Source organism: Vombatus ursinus, unplaced genomic scaffold (genome assembly GCF_900497805.2).
Source record: "Vombatus ursinus unplaced genomic scaffold, bare-nosed wombat genome assembly UNPS02014893.1, whole genome shotgun sequence".
NCBI classification, from domain to species: domain Eukaryota; kingdom Metazoa; phylum Chordata; class Mammalia; order Diprotodontia; family Vombatidae; genus Vombatus; species Vombatus ursinus.
Genome location: NW_020954671.1, coordinates 1,066,966 through 1,085,916, shown reverse-complemented (window position 1 = coordinate 1,085,916; position 18,951 = coordinate 1,066,966). Strand labels below are relative to the sequence as shown.

General features: G+C 35.6%; 1 protein-coding gene across 3 annotated transcripts in view; it reads right to left on the bottom strand.

Annotated features, from left to right (window-relative positions):
* Positions 1-14,955, bottom strand: part of TMEM260 (transmembrane protein 260) — an 87,797-nt gene extending 72,842 nt beyond the window's left edge. The window contains exons 1-3 of one of the 3 annotated variants that reach the window (XM_027842837.1): positions 14,838-14,955; positions 9,994-10,025; positions 9,118-9,269 (exon numbers count right to left, since the gene is read on the bottom strand). In XM_027842837.1, coding sequence (XP_027698638.1) covers positions 9,118-9,269; positions 9,994-10,025; positions 14,838-14,955 — 302 coding nt within the window. Of the gene's footprint in view, positions 1-9,117; positions 9,270-9,993; positions 10,026-14,193; positions 14,274-14,761; positions 14,790-14,837 lie in introns of those variants that run through there. The other 2 variants (XM_027842839.1, XM_027842838.1) reach the window with 2 other exon arrangements.
* Positions 14,956-18,951: the final 3,996 nt, after the last annotated feature.

Genomic DNA, 18,951 nt, shown 5'->3' with positions numbered 1-18,951 from the left:
AGACAAGTATAAACAGAATCAAGAAAGAGCAGTCATGAAAACCCAGAAAGAAGAAAGTATGTAACAGAAGGACATGTTCAACAGTGCCAAATGTTGCAAGGAGGTCAAAAAGGATGATGATTGAAAAAAGGCCATTAAATCTAGCAATTGAGAGAGATCAGTAGTAACTTTGGAGATAGCAGTTTCAGTTGAATAATGAAGCCAAATTGCAGAGGGTTTAGAAAAATGAGAGAAAATACGGAAGTTTTAATTGTAAATGGCTTACTCAAATTTAGCCGAAAGGTAAAAAGAGACAACAGCTGATAGCTATAGTAAGATCTCTTAAAAATGGGGAAGATTTAGGCAAGTTTGTAGGTAGCAGGGAAGGAACCAGTAGATGAGAAGAGATTAAAGATGGTGGGGACTAAGAGACAAAGAAAGGGAATGGGGAAGAGAGAAGAGATGATGGATGATGGCTGTTAGTAGAGGTGGCCAATCTGCTGGAGTAGCTAAGAGGGAATGGGATCAAGGGCTGGCCTTGACAAGTATAGAGAAAGCAGGGGTGATGTCCAAGAAATGTGAGATGGGGAGAGGAAAGAGAGGAACTCTGGCATAAACTGGTACTGATACCATGAGAACATGCAATTAAAGAAACTTTCTAAATCATGTTCTAAACTAGGACAAGATTAACAATAAATTGGTAAGCCTATCATGAGTCTTATATTTCTGGGTCTTGTTCACAAAACAATACTATCTAGGACCCTTCCAGCTTATACACATAATTGCTACCTAACTTCAAGCTATCTCCTTAATAGCTGAATTGTGGAAACATTTTTTTTCATTCAATTTTGGGAGCCCTTTACAGCACAGAATTATCCTGCATCAAAAATATCTTTCTTTTTTGTCATATTCATATTTGGTTCATACATATCACTATCTTTTTATGAGATAAGGCAAAAATTAATTATACTTGTAGCTGTCTTAAGGCTTATTGTCTCTAAAATATTATAAGCCAATTAAATAAAAAGAAACTATATATATGTATATGTATTATATATACATATATGTATATATAAATGTTTCTCAAAGTTTTGCAATATACATGTATATACAAATATAGAGTCTAAAAGCTAAATCTAAGGTATAAAAAAGTTTTAAATAAGCAATGAATGCAGCACTGCTGAAATTATAAGTAAACCAAATAGTTTCTGATTACATCAGAGATTGATCCATTCATTCAACAAGTCTATCTAATGACTCCCTACTATCTCTTGAAATCAAATCCTATCCTAGTTACATCTGCTTGCCAAAGAAACTTCAGTTAATAGCTTGGAACTCTAGAGTTAAACAAAAAAGAGGTTTTTCTTCCCCCCCCCCCAATATTCTTCAGTTATCTACTACTAGTACTAAAAGAAAAAAAAAGGTAACTTTTTATTCTTTATTTTAAATATCAGATAAAAAGTAAAAATGAAAAAATAAATCAGAGAAATGCAACCAGTGAGAACTTCATAGCATATTATTTAATCACACAATGTCCAGTATGGCTGAAGGTTAAATATGAACAGAAAGCTATTTAATCAGTTATACTTCAAGCACTTATTCAGAACCTACTATATGCCAGTTTCTATGCTATGTACTGGGAATTTAAAGATAAAAATAAAAGTTCTTGCCCTCAAAGAGTTTATATTCTATCATACAAACAACAGTTAACAAATAAGTATATATAAAATAAATACAATGTCATTTCAGAGGCATTAATAACTGGGGGATCAGGAAAGGCTTCATGTTGAAAGCAACATTTAGTTGAGGTGGCAGCTGATTTGAGCTTTGATGGAAACAAGATTCCACAATGCCGAGGAGAGGAGGAAATGCATTGTAGTCATAGCACACAAACTATATGAGGGTAAGGGGACAGGAGATGAAATACTGTTTGAGGGTCAGCTAAAAGGCCAATTTGATTGGGTTGTAGAATTTGTCAAGAGAAGTAACATTTAATTAGCCTGGAAAAGTAGGTTGGAGCTAGAAGGCAAAGGCTTTAAATGCCAAATTGAGAAGTTTGTATATTATTTGTAAAAGGGAACTCAGCAGGTAGGTGGCGCAATGGATAGAGGACTGGGCTTGAGTCAGGAAGACTCATCTTCATGAGTTCAAATCTGGCCTCAGATACTTACTAGACGGGTGACCCTGGGCAAGTCACTTACTCCTATTTGCCTCAGTTTCCTAATCTGTAAAATTAACTGGAGAAGGAAATGGCAAAACCATTCCAATATCTTTGCAGAGAAAACCCAAAAATCGGTCGTGAAGAGTCAGATAGGACTGAAAAACGACTAAACAACAACAAAAATAGGGAGCCTGGAGTACAAATGACCCATCTGACCCCACGATCCCCTTCTCATATTGTGCTTTAGGAATATTAGTTTGGTGATTGTGTAAAAGAGCACAGATTGGAAATTTTAGAAACTTAAGGTAGGGAACCAATTAGGAAGTTACTGCAATAGTCCAGGTGAGAGATCATAAGAGTCTGAAGTAGGCTGGTGGCCATGTGAGTGGAAACACCGGACAGACGCCAGAGCTATTTTGGAGACAGAATTGATTGTATTCAAGTTTGATAAAAACGAAAAATACTGTTTTCTCCTGCTATATTCTTCCTGAAAGATGTCATTAAAGGGAAAAAAGTTTAATTTTACAATTACTTATTTCATGCCAATCATGAAGCATAGTAGGAAACAATGACCAAAACCCAAAAGCAGTCATGAAAATCTAATCCAAAACAATTCCCCAAATTACACGATTTTTTTTATATTTTTCATGATTAGGCCCATGTTTTAGAAATTTAAATATACACACACATATGTATACATATATACACATATATGTATAAATACACACACACAGAAATGCAGATATATATATATATGTATACACACACACACACACACCCATTCCAAGACTAAAAAATGCTGTCAAATTTTTCAGTCTAGAATGTATTTCAGTCTAGAGTATATTTTGCATTCAACAACAACCACTAAAATTGGATAAAAGTATACACCAACATTATTATTCCCACAGGCACAGAATATGGTATATCATCACAGCTAAAGCCTTGTAACTTACAAGCTAAAATCTAAGGATATGTTCCAAAATTTCAAAATGTGTATTTTTAAGAAGTTAATACACTAAGATAATTTCAACAAAAGTAAAAAAATGATAAATTAAAATAAAATGAATGAAAGATGTTAAGTGTTTTTCACTAGCAAAATTAAGTAAGTAACTTCATTTGGATTAATATGGATCTTAAATTACATATATTTAATGTTAATACATTTATTACTCAGGTTATAATCAGTATATTTATTTCAATTCATTAAAATGGTTTCACTCTCTGTCATTAAAGAGCAGAAAAGTTATATTAATTCCAACTTACTATTTTATTTATAATTTTAAGGAAATATGTGCATTTAATTTTACAACCATAATAAGTGATGACTAGTTCCAGTAGCAAAATCTCAGCAGGAAACAGATTTAGCAATTTAAGTGTTTTATAAGTTTTTGTAATTGAGGAAACTTTTCATAATCTGACATTTGTTAAAACCACTTATTAGAAATTATGCAGCACAGTAGCTGTGGAAATATGAGCTCACTTCACAATTATAAAGTCAGCCTATGTAGTCCTTTCCTATTGTACATAGTGGCATAAACCCCATAGCGGCCTATCAGCTAACTGGCAGGCAGGGGGCTGCTCTATTCAAAGTGAGAGATACAAGCTGCAGGGCAAAAACCTGGCAGCTCCCATCTGACCCCACAATCCCCTACTGGTGACAGCTCCAAGCTCCATAGCAAATTAGGCCTTCTCATATTACAATTGAAGAAGACAGATTCCATTAGCAGTATCTGAAATTGAGTGGAGAGCTGCACTGTTATCAGACTTGACTCATAAGCACTGCTATTAATCAGAGCTATGATAGCATTTATATATTTCAAGCTATCTGCTGCTGCTGTGATATTCTGCTACAAAGGGTTGATGGGACTTAGGAAAGTGAACAATAGAGCTTTCTGGGAAAAGCAGAGTAAATCAAGAAAGTCTATGACTTCCGAACATTCTGAAGGGATTGTGGTTTACATAAATTTTCTCCCAATTGGAGATTGAGCTCTTCCTCATCTTACACATGGGATTTAGTTGTCACTCAATGGTAACAGCTGTGAAAAGGTGAAGCGGCCCACCGCTCAGAATACTGCCTTCGCTTTTAAAGCAATTAACCCATGAACAGGAGGATACCTGGTGATATCAAAGGGATTAGGCTAGGCAGTGCATTATTAACATTTCCTTGAACTAATTCTAACTCTGACTAGCTGTCAGAATAGACTCCACAGTCTTAAAAAAAAAAAAGAGTTTTTGCCCTGCTTTTTTCCTTCAACAATGAAGCACTGCTACTTGAGCCTAATATGTCTGCTTTATAAAAAAATGCAAATGAACCAATCTTTTAACATACTTAAACAGTTTGATTCAATGCAATGTTATTACAAGTATGAGAAAAATATATGATCAATTAGCTAGGGATCACAGCAGATATTCTTCTAAAAGGAAATTAATGCTTCAGTACTTTCCATTCTTCAACTACTAAAACTTGGTAACTATTTGTTACTTATGCATAGCTACTTCTGAAATAAGGAAAACCTCTACGTTATTCTCTATGGCAATAATCTAAAATAATATTTGAAATGGAAAAGCCTAATATTCCTTAATCAGGAGATTCTACATTCTTTAAGGTATGGAATTTACATTTTCTATTCATTATTGAGTGGAATCATGGTCAAAGCTGTAAAGATAATAGTTTGCATCAATTTACAAAAGTTTCATCAAATTATCATTTGACAGCAATGAAATGTTTAAAAATGTTTAAAATAATTTCTCTGATTTCCATAAATAATAACACTGAGACAAAACAATTTGTCAGATGTAAACAATCTTAAGTTGAGTATATTATCAGTTCCAGTACAGTTACAGCACACAGGTATGACATATCTTGCACTTAGCTTAATGCTCATGCATTTGTTCTAATGACTATGCAGCAAGTGCATACCATTTACTATTTATTATCTTTTCGGTTTCACCATTTTAAACCATTTGCTCTCATATAATGTCTTGTCTTACAATCGTTACCTACAGGTTAACAATATAATGGTAGGTATGATTAAATCTCTAACATTCTTTAAGATTAGCACAAATTTTTCTATTGAAAAGTGAATCTCATTTTCAGTTTCATAGTAGGCGTTCAATAAATGTGTTGAATGAATCCTCTTTAACATAACTTATTTTAAATAGCTAAACTCAGCTTTAATTTTTCAAAAGAGATGTTGTCTCTATCCACTGTGATGCCCCGTGACAATGCATTTCTCATTCCTCTATCTTGTATTTACTAACAACACACAAAAACAAGCAAAAAGTCCTAACAAAAATCTGACAGACTCCAGGGCCAAAAGCGATTTAAGCCCGATATAAAGAATAATGTTTTTTTTACATATACATTGATAGTCATATGCCTCACTCTTATACCAGAGTACTGTAGCAATGCACATGAAATTTAATGATGTATGGAGATTTAGCTGACAGTGATTGCAAGTGTACCCAAATATTTTCACTAAAAAAGAAAGGTAATCATTGCTCTATGTGGATACTCACAAATCTTTCATTATTCATGGTTACCCAAACTTTTCATTTAATTTCTCTAATCCATAACTTTTTGGAAAATAATTTTAAAATTCAAATAACCAATAGTAGTTTTTCATCAAGTTCACATTAGCTTGCGTTATTACAAGAACTTTTTCCTTTAAATTAGTAGGCTTTGTGAAATTCAAAGCATATACTTCAAGAATCATTCTATCAAATTTCAGTCACTGAACACAATGGTTACTTTAACCTTGAAGACACAATAAAATCATAAAAGATTTTTACTAGATATTGCCACATGATACACAGTACTATACTGAATTAGGCATTACCTCGAATGAGTATGTGACCTCATACTAATGCAGTCTATTACCCTGTTTCTGAGACTACCTGTGTGACCTTGAGCAAATCACCTAACCTCACTGGGCCTCAGTTTCCTTTTTTTGTAAAATGAGGGTACTGAACTACACAACCTCTGAGATTCCTTCTAAATCTATACTTATGATCTTATGAATGCCCATAATATTCTCAAATATATTCCTACACATGAGTAACACATTGGCAATTATAAGAAATGTACATAATTAAACATTACAATGTTGTTACTTCTTGAGGATATTTTCTAAAACAGTAATATTCAATCTTATTTTCCTGGTGCACATACAACATAAGATCACAGCTAATATTAAGCTGTTGTTGCCACCCATTTCTAAGAATTGACTAAAATACATTGTTAATGACATTGCACGAGTTTTTAAAGAGATGCAAAAAAAAGCAAAAAAAAAATTACATAGTAATCAAAGACAGAGTAAATTGCTCTTTCAAAGTCTTGTTTACTGGAAATTGGAGCTCTTTGAATCAATATACTTAAATAGAAATTTGCTTTTCAAATGCAATCTTTGTTTAAAAAGGAACTGAAGGTCTTTATATCCACCTCAAGAGTTAAATATAGTGAACGACATGTGAACAATTACCTGGGAAAAACATAAACCTGTTAAAAGAATTAATTTACTGCACACCAGTTAGCACTAATCCCACATGTACAGTAATGTTCTCATAATTTTTTTTTTAAATTAAGGGACACAAAAGTGAATTTGACATCAAAATGTAATGATGATTTGACATGTAAATGATTAAAGTAGTGAAATGTATCTCAAACAAATGCTTAACAGAAGTGTAAATCTGTAAAAGGAATACATGTACTATATAGTCAGGTTGAAAAAAAGCCTTCACTGTAATGGCCATACAAAAACTATGCCCTGCTGTTGGGTTTATGTTCACAGAAGAAAGGTTTTAAAGGTTAAGTTCAGGTCACACGATAAATGAAATTGTAACAACCCAACTGACATTGTATAATGTCTTCTTCCACTCAATCAATAGGGTACTGTTAGTCCCATTACCATAGAGATGGCTTGCTCCCTTCTGAAGGGTGTCTATTGTTTGACAAAACAGATTTGTCAACCGAAGTGTGTTGTTCCCAAAGGATGTGTACTTTGTCAATTATTTGTATTCAAAATAATGAAGCATTTTCATATGAAAATATGTACAACTATAGTATGAATAAATGTTTTAAAAGATTGTAAGAGAGTACAGATAAAGCTCTTCAAAACATAGATTTTAAATGAAAGACAATAACAAGTGCTAATATGTGCATAGTAATGTCAAATTAAAGATTATGATCTTTAAAAAATACATCATGGATAATATGTTATAATATGTAAAAACCAGTATTGTCAAATATAATAATGGAGATCATTTTCTAAAAAGAACGTTGTTTCAAAAGAAAACTATATTCTAAGTTTATCTTGGACATTTTAAAGTGCTGCCTTTTATATATGGCGTAATGTCATGGATCTCATATTGAATGGCATTAGTAATTCATGTTAGTAGATAATATGCAATATTGGCATGGACAATATTTACATCAATATTTGTATGGCTTTCTAAGATATCAATTAACTGTCGAAAGAAATATAAACAAATTTTAAATTTATTTTTGTTCATAGAATGTGATTTTAAAATGTATACACATAAAAATACGCATTTCCAAATTTTAACCTAGGAGAGATTATGTCAGGTTTTTTAAAATCCTGAAAACTCAGCTTCCCTCTCAATGAAAAGACTGACAGATTCTTAATTATAGCAGTCCCAGTAGGAACAGCTATAATAAAGATTATTCTGACCAACTTAGGGAAGAGTGGAAAAGGATTCTTAACACTAATCAATCCAAACAGAATTATTTTTTTTAATCTGACCTTTAAGATTTAGAAATAACTTTTAATGTATGTAAGGATAAAATGAAAGGGTATTATATAAAATATAGATAACAATTTACTATACGATAAAGTACAAAAATATGAATATGAATGGGGTAATATAAAAAATAAAATAAAAGCTACAAGTTCACAGAATCAAAGAATTTGCAGGGACCTCTCTGTAGTCTTCTAATACAAGCCATACACGAAAAGAATTCTTACAATTATATACCTGACAAATGGTCACTTAGCTTCTGATTTTAGAGTTAGCTAGACTATTCTTTTAAAAAATAAGGAAACAACAAAATCTTGCTAAAATCTTTACCATAGAACTAAATTATGACTTTAGCAAAAATGGCGATGTAAAAAATAATCAGTTTCAAATAGGCGTACATTTTGTATTTTAAGAATGCTTCTCTATTCAGAGACAAAAATGTCATTTAAAAAAAGCTATTTAACATGAAATATAGCAGTGTTTTTAGGAAGAAGAAATTGTTTATTTTGTTCTTTTTCAAGAAGAATTTAAGATTTGTTTATTTTTCACTACAATCCTCTGAAATTCAGATCACAGTAAGATTATGACTATAGAGTCCATCAATATCAGAGATAATTGAAGAAAAAATAATAAACCAATAACCAACTGCTTCATTTTAAAAATAAGACAGTCTTTCAAATACAAGGGCAAAATTAAAAAGGTTCTGATTTACTTTGAAACAGTAAAAAAATGCCTAAACATACACTGAGCATAATTTTTCTATTCTTTGAAAAAAACAAATGAGACATTATAGTATCTAAAGTACAATCTAACTGGAAATCATTTCTGGTAATAGAAAAGCAGCTGCCTACCAGCAACAATGTAAGTAATGAAATTATGTTTACCATTTACCAAAAGATGAAATTCATATTGTCAACAGGACCATCTGCATTTTCAGAAATGACAAACATCATTAGTTCTGCCTAAAAAGAGATATGTGATAATGAGACAGAATAACACTATCACTTCTTTGTAGGCAACAAACCCAAATGGGCAGCTGTTTGAAAGGAAATTATCTGACACTAAAATGAAATTATCAAAATGAAATCACTTGTTAGAAAAACCATTTGGGAAAAAAATATTTTGAGCTTATGTAACTCAGATCTCATGAAAAAAATGCTACCTTTAAGTACCTTTCCAGTTACTCAAAATTAATTCTTTTGACTTATCAATTACTTTACCTGAAAACTGTGAAAAAAAGTAATGATGCTGCAGCTGCTCCAAATAAGCCACAGAGAAGATTTACTCGGTAGGCAATGGAACCAAAAGGGAATAGACCAATTGCCAGTTTGGCCAACAGTGTGAACAAAGGGTAACCAGGAGGATGAGCAACCTATGGACAAAATAGCAATAGTCACAAAGTTTTCATTGAGTCAAAACAATTTACACTGATATTAACTTAAAAACAACTCCTTTCTCAACTAAATTATCAAGATTAGAATCCCATGGGCATATCTTTGAATAGTTTCCCTGTACCCATATTCTCATGCTAATATAAACAAGTATTTTCTTTAATTGGCTAGGCAGAGTGTATATCACAGTATATTACTTAGGAAGGGTGATATATTTCATTGTTAATTCTTAAATGGTTTGTTTATTAGGTTCACAGTAAATTTGGGTCACTCAAAAGGCTATTTCAAAAAGGAGATTTCCAAATATTTTATTGCTTAGAAAGTTGAAAGACCACACTCATATTGGATTACCACCATACTGACAGTCCTAAGGTCTTGCCTAAAGGGATCATGTACCATAATAAAGTTTATTAAATAATAAAACTTATTAAAACTGTTAACCCGATTTATTTTATTCTCCACAGCTTATACAAAATTTGGGTTGATAATAAGACAGCTACTATATATACAGTAAAGCCTTTGCTTTATAATTTAGTATAATTGGATTGCAAATTTAAAGTAAATTGTCACATACTGTACTTATAAGTTAGTAAAAAATGTGGTTTGAAAATAAATTAATCTACTTTGCTCCATGCTTAATTAAACTTTCTTAATTCCTAAAACTGTTAATGAGAGCATTGATTAAACAATAAAACTAATACTTACTCCAAGCTCATATGCGGCTGTGATCAGCTCCCCTGTGAAAAAATAATGTAAAACCAATAATTACTATTAGAAAATGACACTCCTCCAAAGTTTTCAAAATCCAAATGCTTGCATTGGGGTTTTGCATTAATTTGCCTGGATAAAACTGTAAATCTGTAGAGATTTAACGGCATGAAATTTTCTAAGAATATTTTCTCCCTCTGATCTTGTTGCACAAAATATCTTTGGTACTTTTTAATTGGTCAGTGAAAGCACAGGTGAGTTTTATTAAATATGCTTAAGTTATTTGCATTTTTTTTAATCCTGAAAACATACAAATGCTTTGATTTAAGGAGCTGCTGAAAAGTATCAAAACTGTTATCAAACACTGCATTAGTCTTGAAGAATTTAGTACAGAGCTGCCTACATTGGTTCTTTAAATGTATATGACTGTACCAAGTAAATTGTGCCTGCAATCATATACTCAACAGCATATATGATGTGGTTTAAATAATTTTTATTATTTGTAAAACATATTCAATGCTTGCTGTAAGCTTCAGTTTTGATATTTGGCTATCTTGAATTCATCAAACCAAGTTAACACAATTCAGTCAAGTGGTATATTAGGCAATTAAGTAATTCAGACATTTGGGGATTGGCTAACTTTTGACTTTTAGCTATTTTGATATTTCAAGGATCTGTGTTTCTGTAAATATGCTGTAAATGCTCCCTCTATCTAAAGATCATAAACCCTCTATAATAGATGATCTTCCAGAGTAGCTGTGGGCAAAAAGTTTATCACCCTGAAGCCAATTTGGTGATGAATCTCTCTGATCCTGGGTCAGTCTATGCCAGACATCATCAAGAATCCAGAGTCATCTTCATGCCATGATGAGATAAAAGAATAAGGCTTCCCTATAGTAGATTATTTATTTTATATCGGCTATCATTGGTACAGTCCTACTTTCTAAGTAATTGTTCCTTAAAAATTGAGACAATGCAACTCTGAAAATCTATTCACTTTAAATAGCATTTCTGATCATTTCTTTTAAAATAAAACCATTGGGAAATTTACATCAATTTCAATATTTTGTGCTTCAAAAGCACCAAGGATGCTTATCATATTTAGTTATTTCAAGATCTGAAAAAGCATATAAAGCTGTCGTTCTTGACGCTAAGAAATTGCTAGAAAATGATGGTAAAACTGTAACTAGACTTCTGTCTATCATAAACTAGTAACTCTGAGGTAGCATGGCATGATAGGTTGAAAGCCAGCCAGCCTTAGTTGGGAAAATCTGGGTTCAAGTCTTCTGACTAACACATATTGACTAAATGACCCTGGGCAGGTCACTTAACCTCTCAATGCCCCAGGCAACTCTTTAAGATTATAATTTTTAGAGCAAGCACCGATCCACACTGGAAGGGAGAGCTTACTCACTGGGAGTTCTCTATTCCAATGATACGATAGATTCAATCCAAAATCCAAAAATCAATTAGTAATCATTTAAAACCCATAACCTCTGAGGCATTCTGCAGCTTAACACAAAGTTAGCCTTCATGGGTCAATTGCTTGTCTTTGATTTTTTTCTCATCAAGATCCCTAAAAGCAACTTAGAAAACTTAAAGACTAATCAGATACTATTTGTGTACACAAATACTTTCTTTTCTTTATAACAACTTTAAGGAAAAAGATAATGAAATCTAAAATTTTTCTTTTTTTCTTTTTTCTTTTTTTTTTTTTTTTAGGCAGTTGGGGTTAAGTGACTTGCCCAGGGTTAAAATTTTCTTAATGGACTAAGTTGACACAATTCAAAGTGAAGTGGAATACTAGGCAATTAGCACAACTGTGGATGTTACATTTCATGGCAAGGTCAAGGTTATTTAATGCATTGTTACCATTTGATTCAACATTAAGAAAGAACACTGCGTGTGCAAGATGCCATGCCAGGAGGTAGTGATTTTTTTTTTTAAAAATGACAGTGTTAATCTTCTGTTTATTTCTGTAATTGTTGAACTGAGTAATTTTATAGGTCATAATAGACATATATATGCACCTAAATCCCCTGGATTATAGGAGAAGGGACCTTACAGATCAGTATTTTAAAATGACGATACATAATGTGTAAGACAGCATATTAGCTCTTAAGTGACTTAAATACAGTTTTTAAAATTTTTTCATTTCTCCTTTTTTTATCTTCCCTACCAAAAAGTCAATATTATATTTTACTTCACTTGGGTGCTTCAAATTAGCAAGAAATCTGGGATATTTGAAATTTCCATTGCCAACTACTAAGGACCTTTACATTACAACTTAGAGCAGAGAAAAAGGATTGCTTCAGATACAAAACATTAAAATACATACTTGACAAGAGGCTCAATATAGATACTTAGTGTTGGACTTGAAAGAGAGAAAATAGTAATAAAATATGTAAGTAGCCTGAGAAAATCTCTACTTTCTCCCAACCTATGGAGTCAGGCCCAAATGAATAGCAAGTTGGAGTAAAATCGCTGCAGATACTTTTAATGCAAAATCTTGGTAGGTTCACTTGCCCTTAACTAACAAAGTCATAAAAATTCATTAGTTCCCCACAATATCACACTGTAGCGAAGCCCTTTTTTTTCCACAACTATTTGGTCAGAGGACTTCAAATACCTGTGCCATTCCAGTCCCCGAACTTTTTAAAAGTCAGCTTTTAAACTGGAGGATGAGAAACATAATAATGTGATGTCTCCAGCTGGCACACAAAAGACAATTTTTAGGACACACCAAGGAGGAAAATTAGTATTTTATATTGGTTTTATGATATGAACTTTATTTGAAATAACACTTACTTGCAGATAAATACAAACATTCCACTAAAAAAATACAATATTCCATTCCACACAGGCAAAAGTCAAGAGGAAAGGTTACCAAATAAAAGACTATATTAACATATAATAGAAATAAGTTTTTTCATCATTTCCAAATTTTTAAAAAATGAAAATAAGATCTTAACTTCAAATGAGAAAAGTTTCAAAGTGACACCCATTTGAAGGGCAAAGTATTTATATGGGCAAAATACTTATCTTAAAACACTATTAGCAAAATTATGTACAATATGATCAATGATTTGACAATGCCTTTAAATCACAGCATCTTAAGGATGGAAAACTCATAAGATCTTCTAAAGACTTACTACCTTTGGGAAGAATTATACTTCCCTCATCTAAAAGAGATGGCACCTCACATCTCTTGGGGAAGGAGGGGATAGCAGAGAGGGCTCAGATAAGAAAAACTATAAATTCTTTTTGCAAGGGCTGTAAGGATGCAAAGCAGGCCAAGGAATTCTTTTCTAAAGAAGATAAACTATCTTTTGCAATTCTACTCATCCTTCCTTGAATGTTACATTACTCCAGCTTTTCATGTAAAATGGCTTGAAGTAAACTCACAGACAAGTAATGATTTTGTACCTCAAAATGAAACAATAGTAGTACTGTTTATTCAACTTGTCCAAATAGACAGCATTACCCCTAGCATGAGTTTGATGAATGAAGATGCTGCATATGAGCAGATTTAATCAAGCAGAGAGATTTGTTGTGAACTGCCCCATTAGAGCTTTATTAGAGCTATTACGCCAAATCATCAAATGTTCATTTAATATGACTGCAAAAGCATTGTGCCTTAATTCTCTCAAAAGAGCTAAAGACACATTCAAGGTTTTTAAATGGTGCACTGTAACTTGTGGATAGGAGGAAAACACTAGCTAGTCCAGTGTTTCAAAGAACACTGACCCTGGAATCAAAGGACCTAGTTTCCAGTTCTACTTGCAATGCTTACTGCTTGTGTAACCTAGGGCAAGTCACTTAACCTTCCAAGGCCTCAATTTCTTCATCAGTAAAATGAGTACGATGGGGCTAGATGGTCTCTGAGATCCTGTCCTGCTCTAAATCTATGAGCCTATGAACCTGCCTCTACAATTTATTTAACCGTGTGACCTTGGCCAAGTCACTTACCTCTCTCAGGGTCTCAGTTTCCTCCTCTATAAAACAGGACAACTTACCTGGATGATCAATAGGATTGATCATGTACTGATTCTAAAGAAATACTCTTTGTAGCAGAGAGGAAATAAACATTCTTGAACTTGGAGGCTGAAAAAGGCAAGTGTCTGGACAGAGAGTCCAAGGTATAGAGAAGGGGCTTGTCAAATGGCAGCCCTTGGCTAGGAACGCAAAGTAACTCACCCCCTGCCTCTAGAGTCAGTCGACAAGCATTCATTAACCACTCCCTGTGTGACTAGCAGGGCTGGGGAAAAGAGCTACAGAGATGGAGGATAAAAGCGCTTACAGTCTTCAGGAGTCTGGGGGATGGGGGTGGGGATGGGGGTGGGGAGGTGGGTGGGGAAGCGGACGCCTCCAATGGTCAGAGCTGGAGCTCCATACATTCTCCAGAAAGAGGCTAGCCAGGAAGGGCAGGGCCAGGAGGGGGCGGGGTCAAGAGCAACAAGGAGGAGGGAAGCTGACCAATCCTCAAAGCTGGAGCCCCATCTGCTCTCTAGAAAAAGAGACTGGTCACAAGGGGGCGGGGCCCAGAGCAACACGGAGGAGAGAGCTAACCAATCCTCAGAGCTGGAGCTCCATCCGCTCTGCAGAAAGAGGCTGGCCACAAGGGGGCGGGGAGCAGGAAGGGCCGGGGGCAGAGGGAGAAAACGACACGCCTCCCCCCGCCCCTTCCACAGACAGGCCCAGAGTTGAGACTCCACGTGCGCCGCCCGGAAGAGGCTGGCCACGAGCGTGTGGTCCCACGACCCACCTCGAGAAGGGGCAGAGAAGGAAAGGCAGTGACTGCGAGCAGTGGACAGGGAAGGCTGGCCCGATTTTTACTTTACCCGAATCTCCTCCCGGCAATGAGGGGGGCAGCGTGAGGACGAACACGACTGACACAGCAGCGAACACGGCGAGGGCCGCACGGCGGCCCCCCCGCCCGCCGTCGCCATGGAGACCCATGGGCAGGCCCGCCGAAGTAGACGGCGCGAGCGGCGGCCGGGGGCGGGGTGGGGCGCGGCGACGGGTCCCAAAGCGCGCTCCCGACACCTGGCCACCCTGCGGAGCGTTGGCTGCTGAGGCGGCTTCCAGCTTCAGGCCTCCCGGTGAGAGGACCACATCCTTTTCCCTGTCCACGAGGGGAGAGAGAGGACAATCGTCACTACAGTCGCCTCCGCTTTCTCTGTAAAGGGCGGCCAGGCGGAGAGTCTGGCGGGAGAGAAGGCCGAATTAACTCGTGGAAGGAAATACTCTGGCAGGAACGAGAGCCAGCGGCCTCCACGCCTTCTTTCTCTGTCCTCTCCCTCCTCTCCTTCACACTGGTTTGGTAAGTGCTTGAGAGGAAGAGGCGGCTGCGGAGCCGGGAGCGAGGCGGAGGATCGCATCGCCCCCTGTGGTGTGGGGTGGTATTACATCCAGAAGACGCACTCCTCTACCCCCCACGCCCCCAAATTGTCAAGGGTCACCTAGGGAAACTGCCCTTAGGAAGTATTTATCTTGTCAGTCCAGAATTCAGAGCTGGAAAGAGACCATCAAGTATGCCAAGCTGCTCCTTTTCCAAATGAAAAAACCGAGACTTAGAGATGGGAAGTGAAGGTCAAATGATCAATACGTCATTCAGTTCAATTTAAGAAACACTTGGAAAGAGCCTCCTATGTGTAAAAAGAACACGCACACAACTCTGTAGCATTAGTTGGGGATATAGACAAAACCAATCTCTGCCCTCAAGGAGGGCATATCCTAAACTAAACTAATCCTAAACTAAATCGTAGCGATACTAAACTAAATAGTGATTCTAATAAAATAATAGTGATACTGAACTAAACTAAATATCTTACTACTTGTATCATACTAACAATAGTGATGTGTTGCTAATAATAATAAATAGCAAACATTTATACAGATCTTACTGTGTGTCAGGCCATGTGCTGGGTTTTGCAATTATTATCTCATTTGATCTTCACAATAACCCTGGGAGGTAGGTGATATTGTTATCCCCATTTTACAGATGAGGAAACTGAAGCAGACTGAGTTAAGTGTCTTGCACAGGGTCACACAGCGAGTAAGTGTGAATTTGTATTCGTTCTTCCCCACTCCAGGCCCAACACTCCATCCACTGGAAAATTCAGGATGTAAAATACTTTATGTGTGTCAGATTTCGAAGTAGATGTAAGGAAAAACCATTTGTCAATTTTGAATTTACTTGTGCATCATAAAAAATTAATAAAGGAAATGAGTGCCATTATTTTTGCAAATAGAGCTGTGCTAGAAATTTCTCTTGATGATTAGGGATTTTGTTTTTGCCACCCAAGTTTAAAGTCTAAAAGTTACATAAAATATAGAACCAACTTGATAAACTATAATGTTAAAGTTTCCAAATCATCTCTTTATAACTGTAATTATAACTCAGCATTTTTAAGAAAAAAAATTTACATTTTATAGAATTTTAATTCATTAAACATTAACAGCCAATGTGGCATAGTGGATAGAGATGGTCTTAGTCATGCAAATCTGATTTGAGTCCTACCTGTAAGACCTACAAACCGTGCAAACTAGTGTGTCGCTTAAACTCTTAGTGCTCCATACACCTCTCTTAAGAATATAAAATTGTAGGGGCAGGTAGGTGGCACAGTGTATAGAGCACCCGCCCTGAAGTCAGGAGGACCTGAGTTCAAGTTCGGCTCAGACCAAACACTTGACACTTAGTAGCTGTGTGACCCTGGGCAAGTCACTTAACCCCAATTGCCTAAAAAACAAAACAAAAAAAAATATATAAAATTGCAGAGCAGCAACCTATCTGCAAAAGTAAAAGAGAGTTTTTATCCAGAGCTTAGGAAATCATAGATCTAGTGTAAAAAAACACAAACAAACAAATATTAATAGTACCTACAAAGTGCAAGAAGTTATATGAGGGAAGTACAAAGTTGAGATATGATAGATATAGTCACTTTCCAAGGGAGATTGTAATCCAAAATGGGAATAAGTATTTTAACTTTGAGCAACTTGAGGCACTTTACTAGTCTAACAATTGTTAGGCAGAGTTCCCCTCTGCCTAGCAGGTCAGATGGGTTGGCTGAGGAGATCCCATTGCCATATTTCTGGTCCCCCACCCTCTTGTGGACTAGCATCACACATTCCCAACTTCACACTTCAAATTTGAGTTTCTCTCTAGTCCTATTATTCCCTGTGGGGCAGGGGTTTCCTTAAACCAGTTGAGGAAGAGTTAAAGGTGCCTAAGGCTATCTTTCCATGGGAAGGGATACTATCTCTTCCTTTCTCTACCTGACTTGCTTTAGATTCAGGCTTATCCATGGAAAAGTTACTTTTGGTACAGATTCAATTAGTCTTTCTTTACTTTAGGAAGCTATAAAATTTTAATCAATAAAATCTCCCTTTGGTTTAGCTTGAATCCCCTTTATTTTTCCAGATATACCTTCCAGCTTTGTCTGTCTCTCCCTTTGGGTACCTCACCATTTAGCAGCTTTTACCTCCAAGGATACATATAAATCATTCTTTGCCTCCTCACCCTCCTAAGAAGAGGAAGGACTAAATGCTCAGTAGATGAACTGGATAGTGGTCTCCAGTGAACTGTTATGTTTCTCCTTATGTTCAGAAATTTTGCAGTCCTTTGCAAAGTCAGCCAAATCACTTCACATCTAGAATAACACATCAAAATAAAATCAGCACTTAAGAAACTAGGAGTGATTAACCCAACATCTCAGGTTGTCATCTCAGAGTACTTTTTACACCAAATATACATCAACAGTACATGCACTAGACATGGGACATTGAAAAGCATTTTTGAACAGGTTGCTCAGGTCATATGACATGCATATGTCACAGCAGTAACGTATAGCCATAGAATAGAAGCACGTGGGCAAAATAGCAAAACAGGCCTGCTCATACGCCTATAAAACAGCAATATATGCAAAACGAGTAACATTCAAATAAACACCAAAACTACATGTAGCTAATACTTAAAATATCTACATATTATACTATCAGAAGCAAATAAATATGATGAACCAAATAATAAAACAAGAGTACCCGAAACATGAGTAATTAAGAGTAAGTAATCAATGAACATGTGAAATTGCCTGGCAGAGCAGAAATTATATAGGTAAACATTAGTATTATCATACGTGATTCCGTTGTAACATCGTAAGTTAGTCTTAACTCTAGTTAAATAGACCTAGTCCTCCTCTGAATTGCTAACTTTTTGCCCCTGTTGATGATATGTTTAATAATGGTTATCATCAGAATGTAGTCTAGAATTCCTAAATCTGAACTTGAAGTCTGTCTGAATCTTTTTCAGTGAGTCTGTCAATAAGCATATATTAAGCACTTGCTATGTACCAGGTAGTCTGCTAAGTGCTGGAAAACAAAGAAAAGAGGAAAAACAGTCCTTGCTCTCAAGAAGCTTACTGTCTAACAGAGGAGACAACATAAAAACAACTATATAAACAAGATATGTGCAGGATCAATTGGAGATAATAGGGAGCATAAACTAGCATTAAGGAGGATAAGGAAAGGCTTCTCATTTTACTGGGACTTGAGAGAGGCAGAAATGAGAAGGAAGGAAATAGCATAGGAAATAGCCAGTGAAATGCTTGGAGTCTGGAAAAGGATTGTCTTGTGAGAGCAATAGCCAAGAGGTCAGTGTCACTGGATCAGAGAGTAGATGGGGGAGGATAAGGTGTAAGAAGACTGGAAAGGTAGGAGGGAGCCAGGTTTTGAAGGTCTTTCAATGCCAAACAGGGATTATATATTTGATTCTGGAGGTGATAGGGAACCACTAAGGTTTATTGATGGGGAAAAAGTGGTGTGGTTGTATCTATACTGTAGGAAAATTAATTTGACAGCTGAGTGGAAGGTAGACTGGAAGGGGAGAAACTTGAGGCAGGAAGGCCAACTAGCAGGCTATTGCAGTGATCCATGCATGAGGAAATATGCATGCAT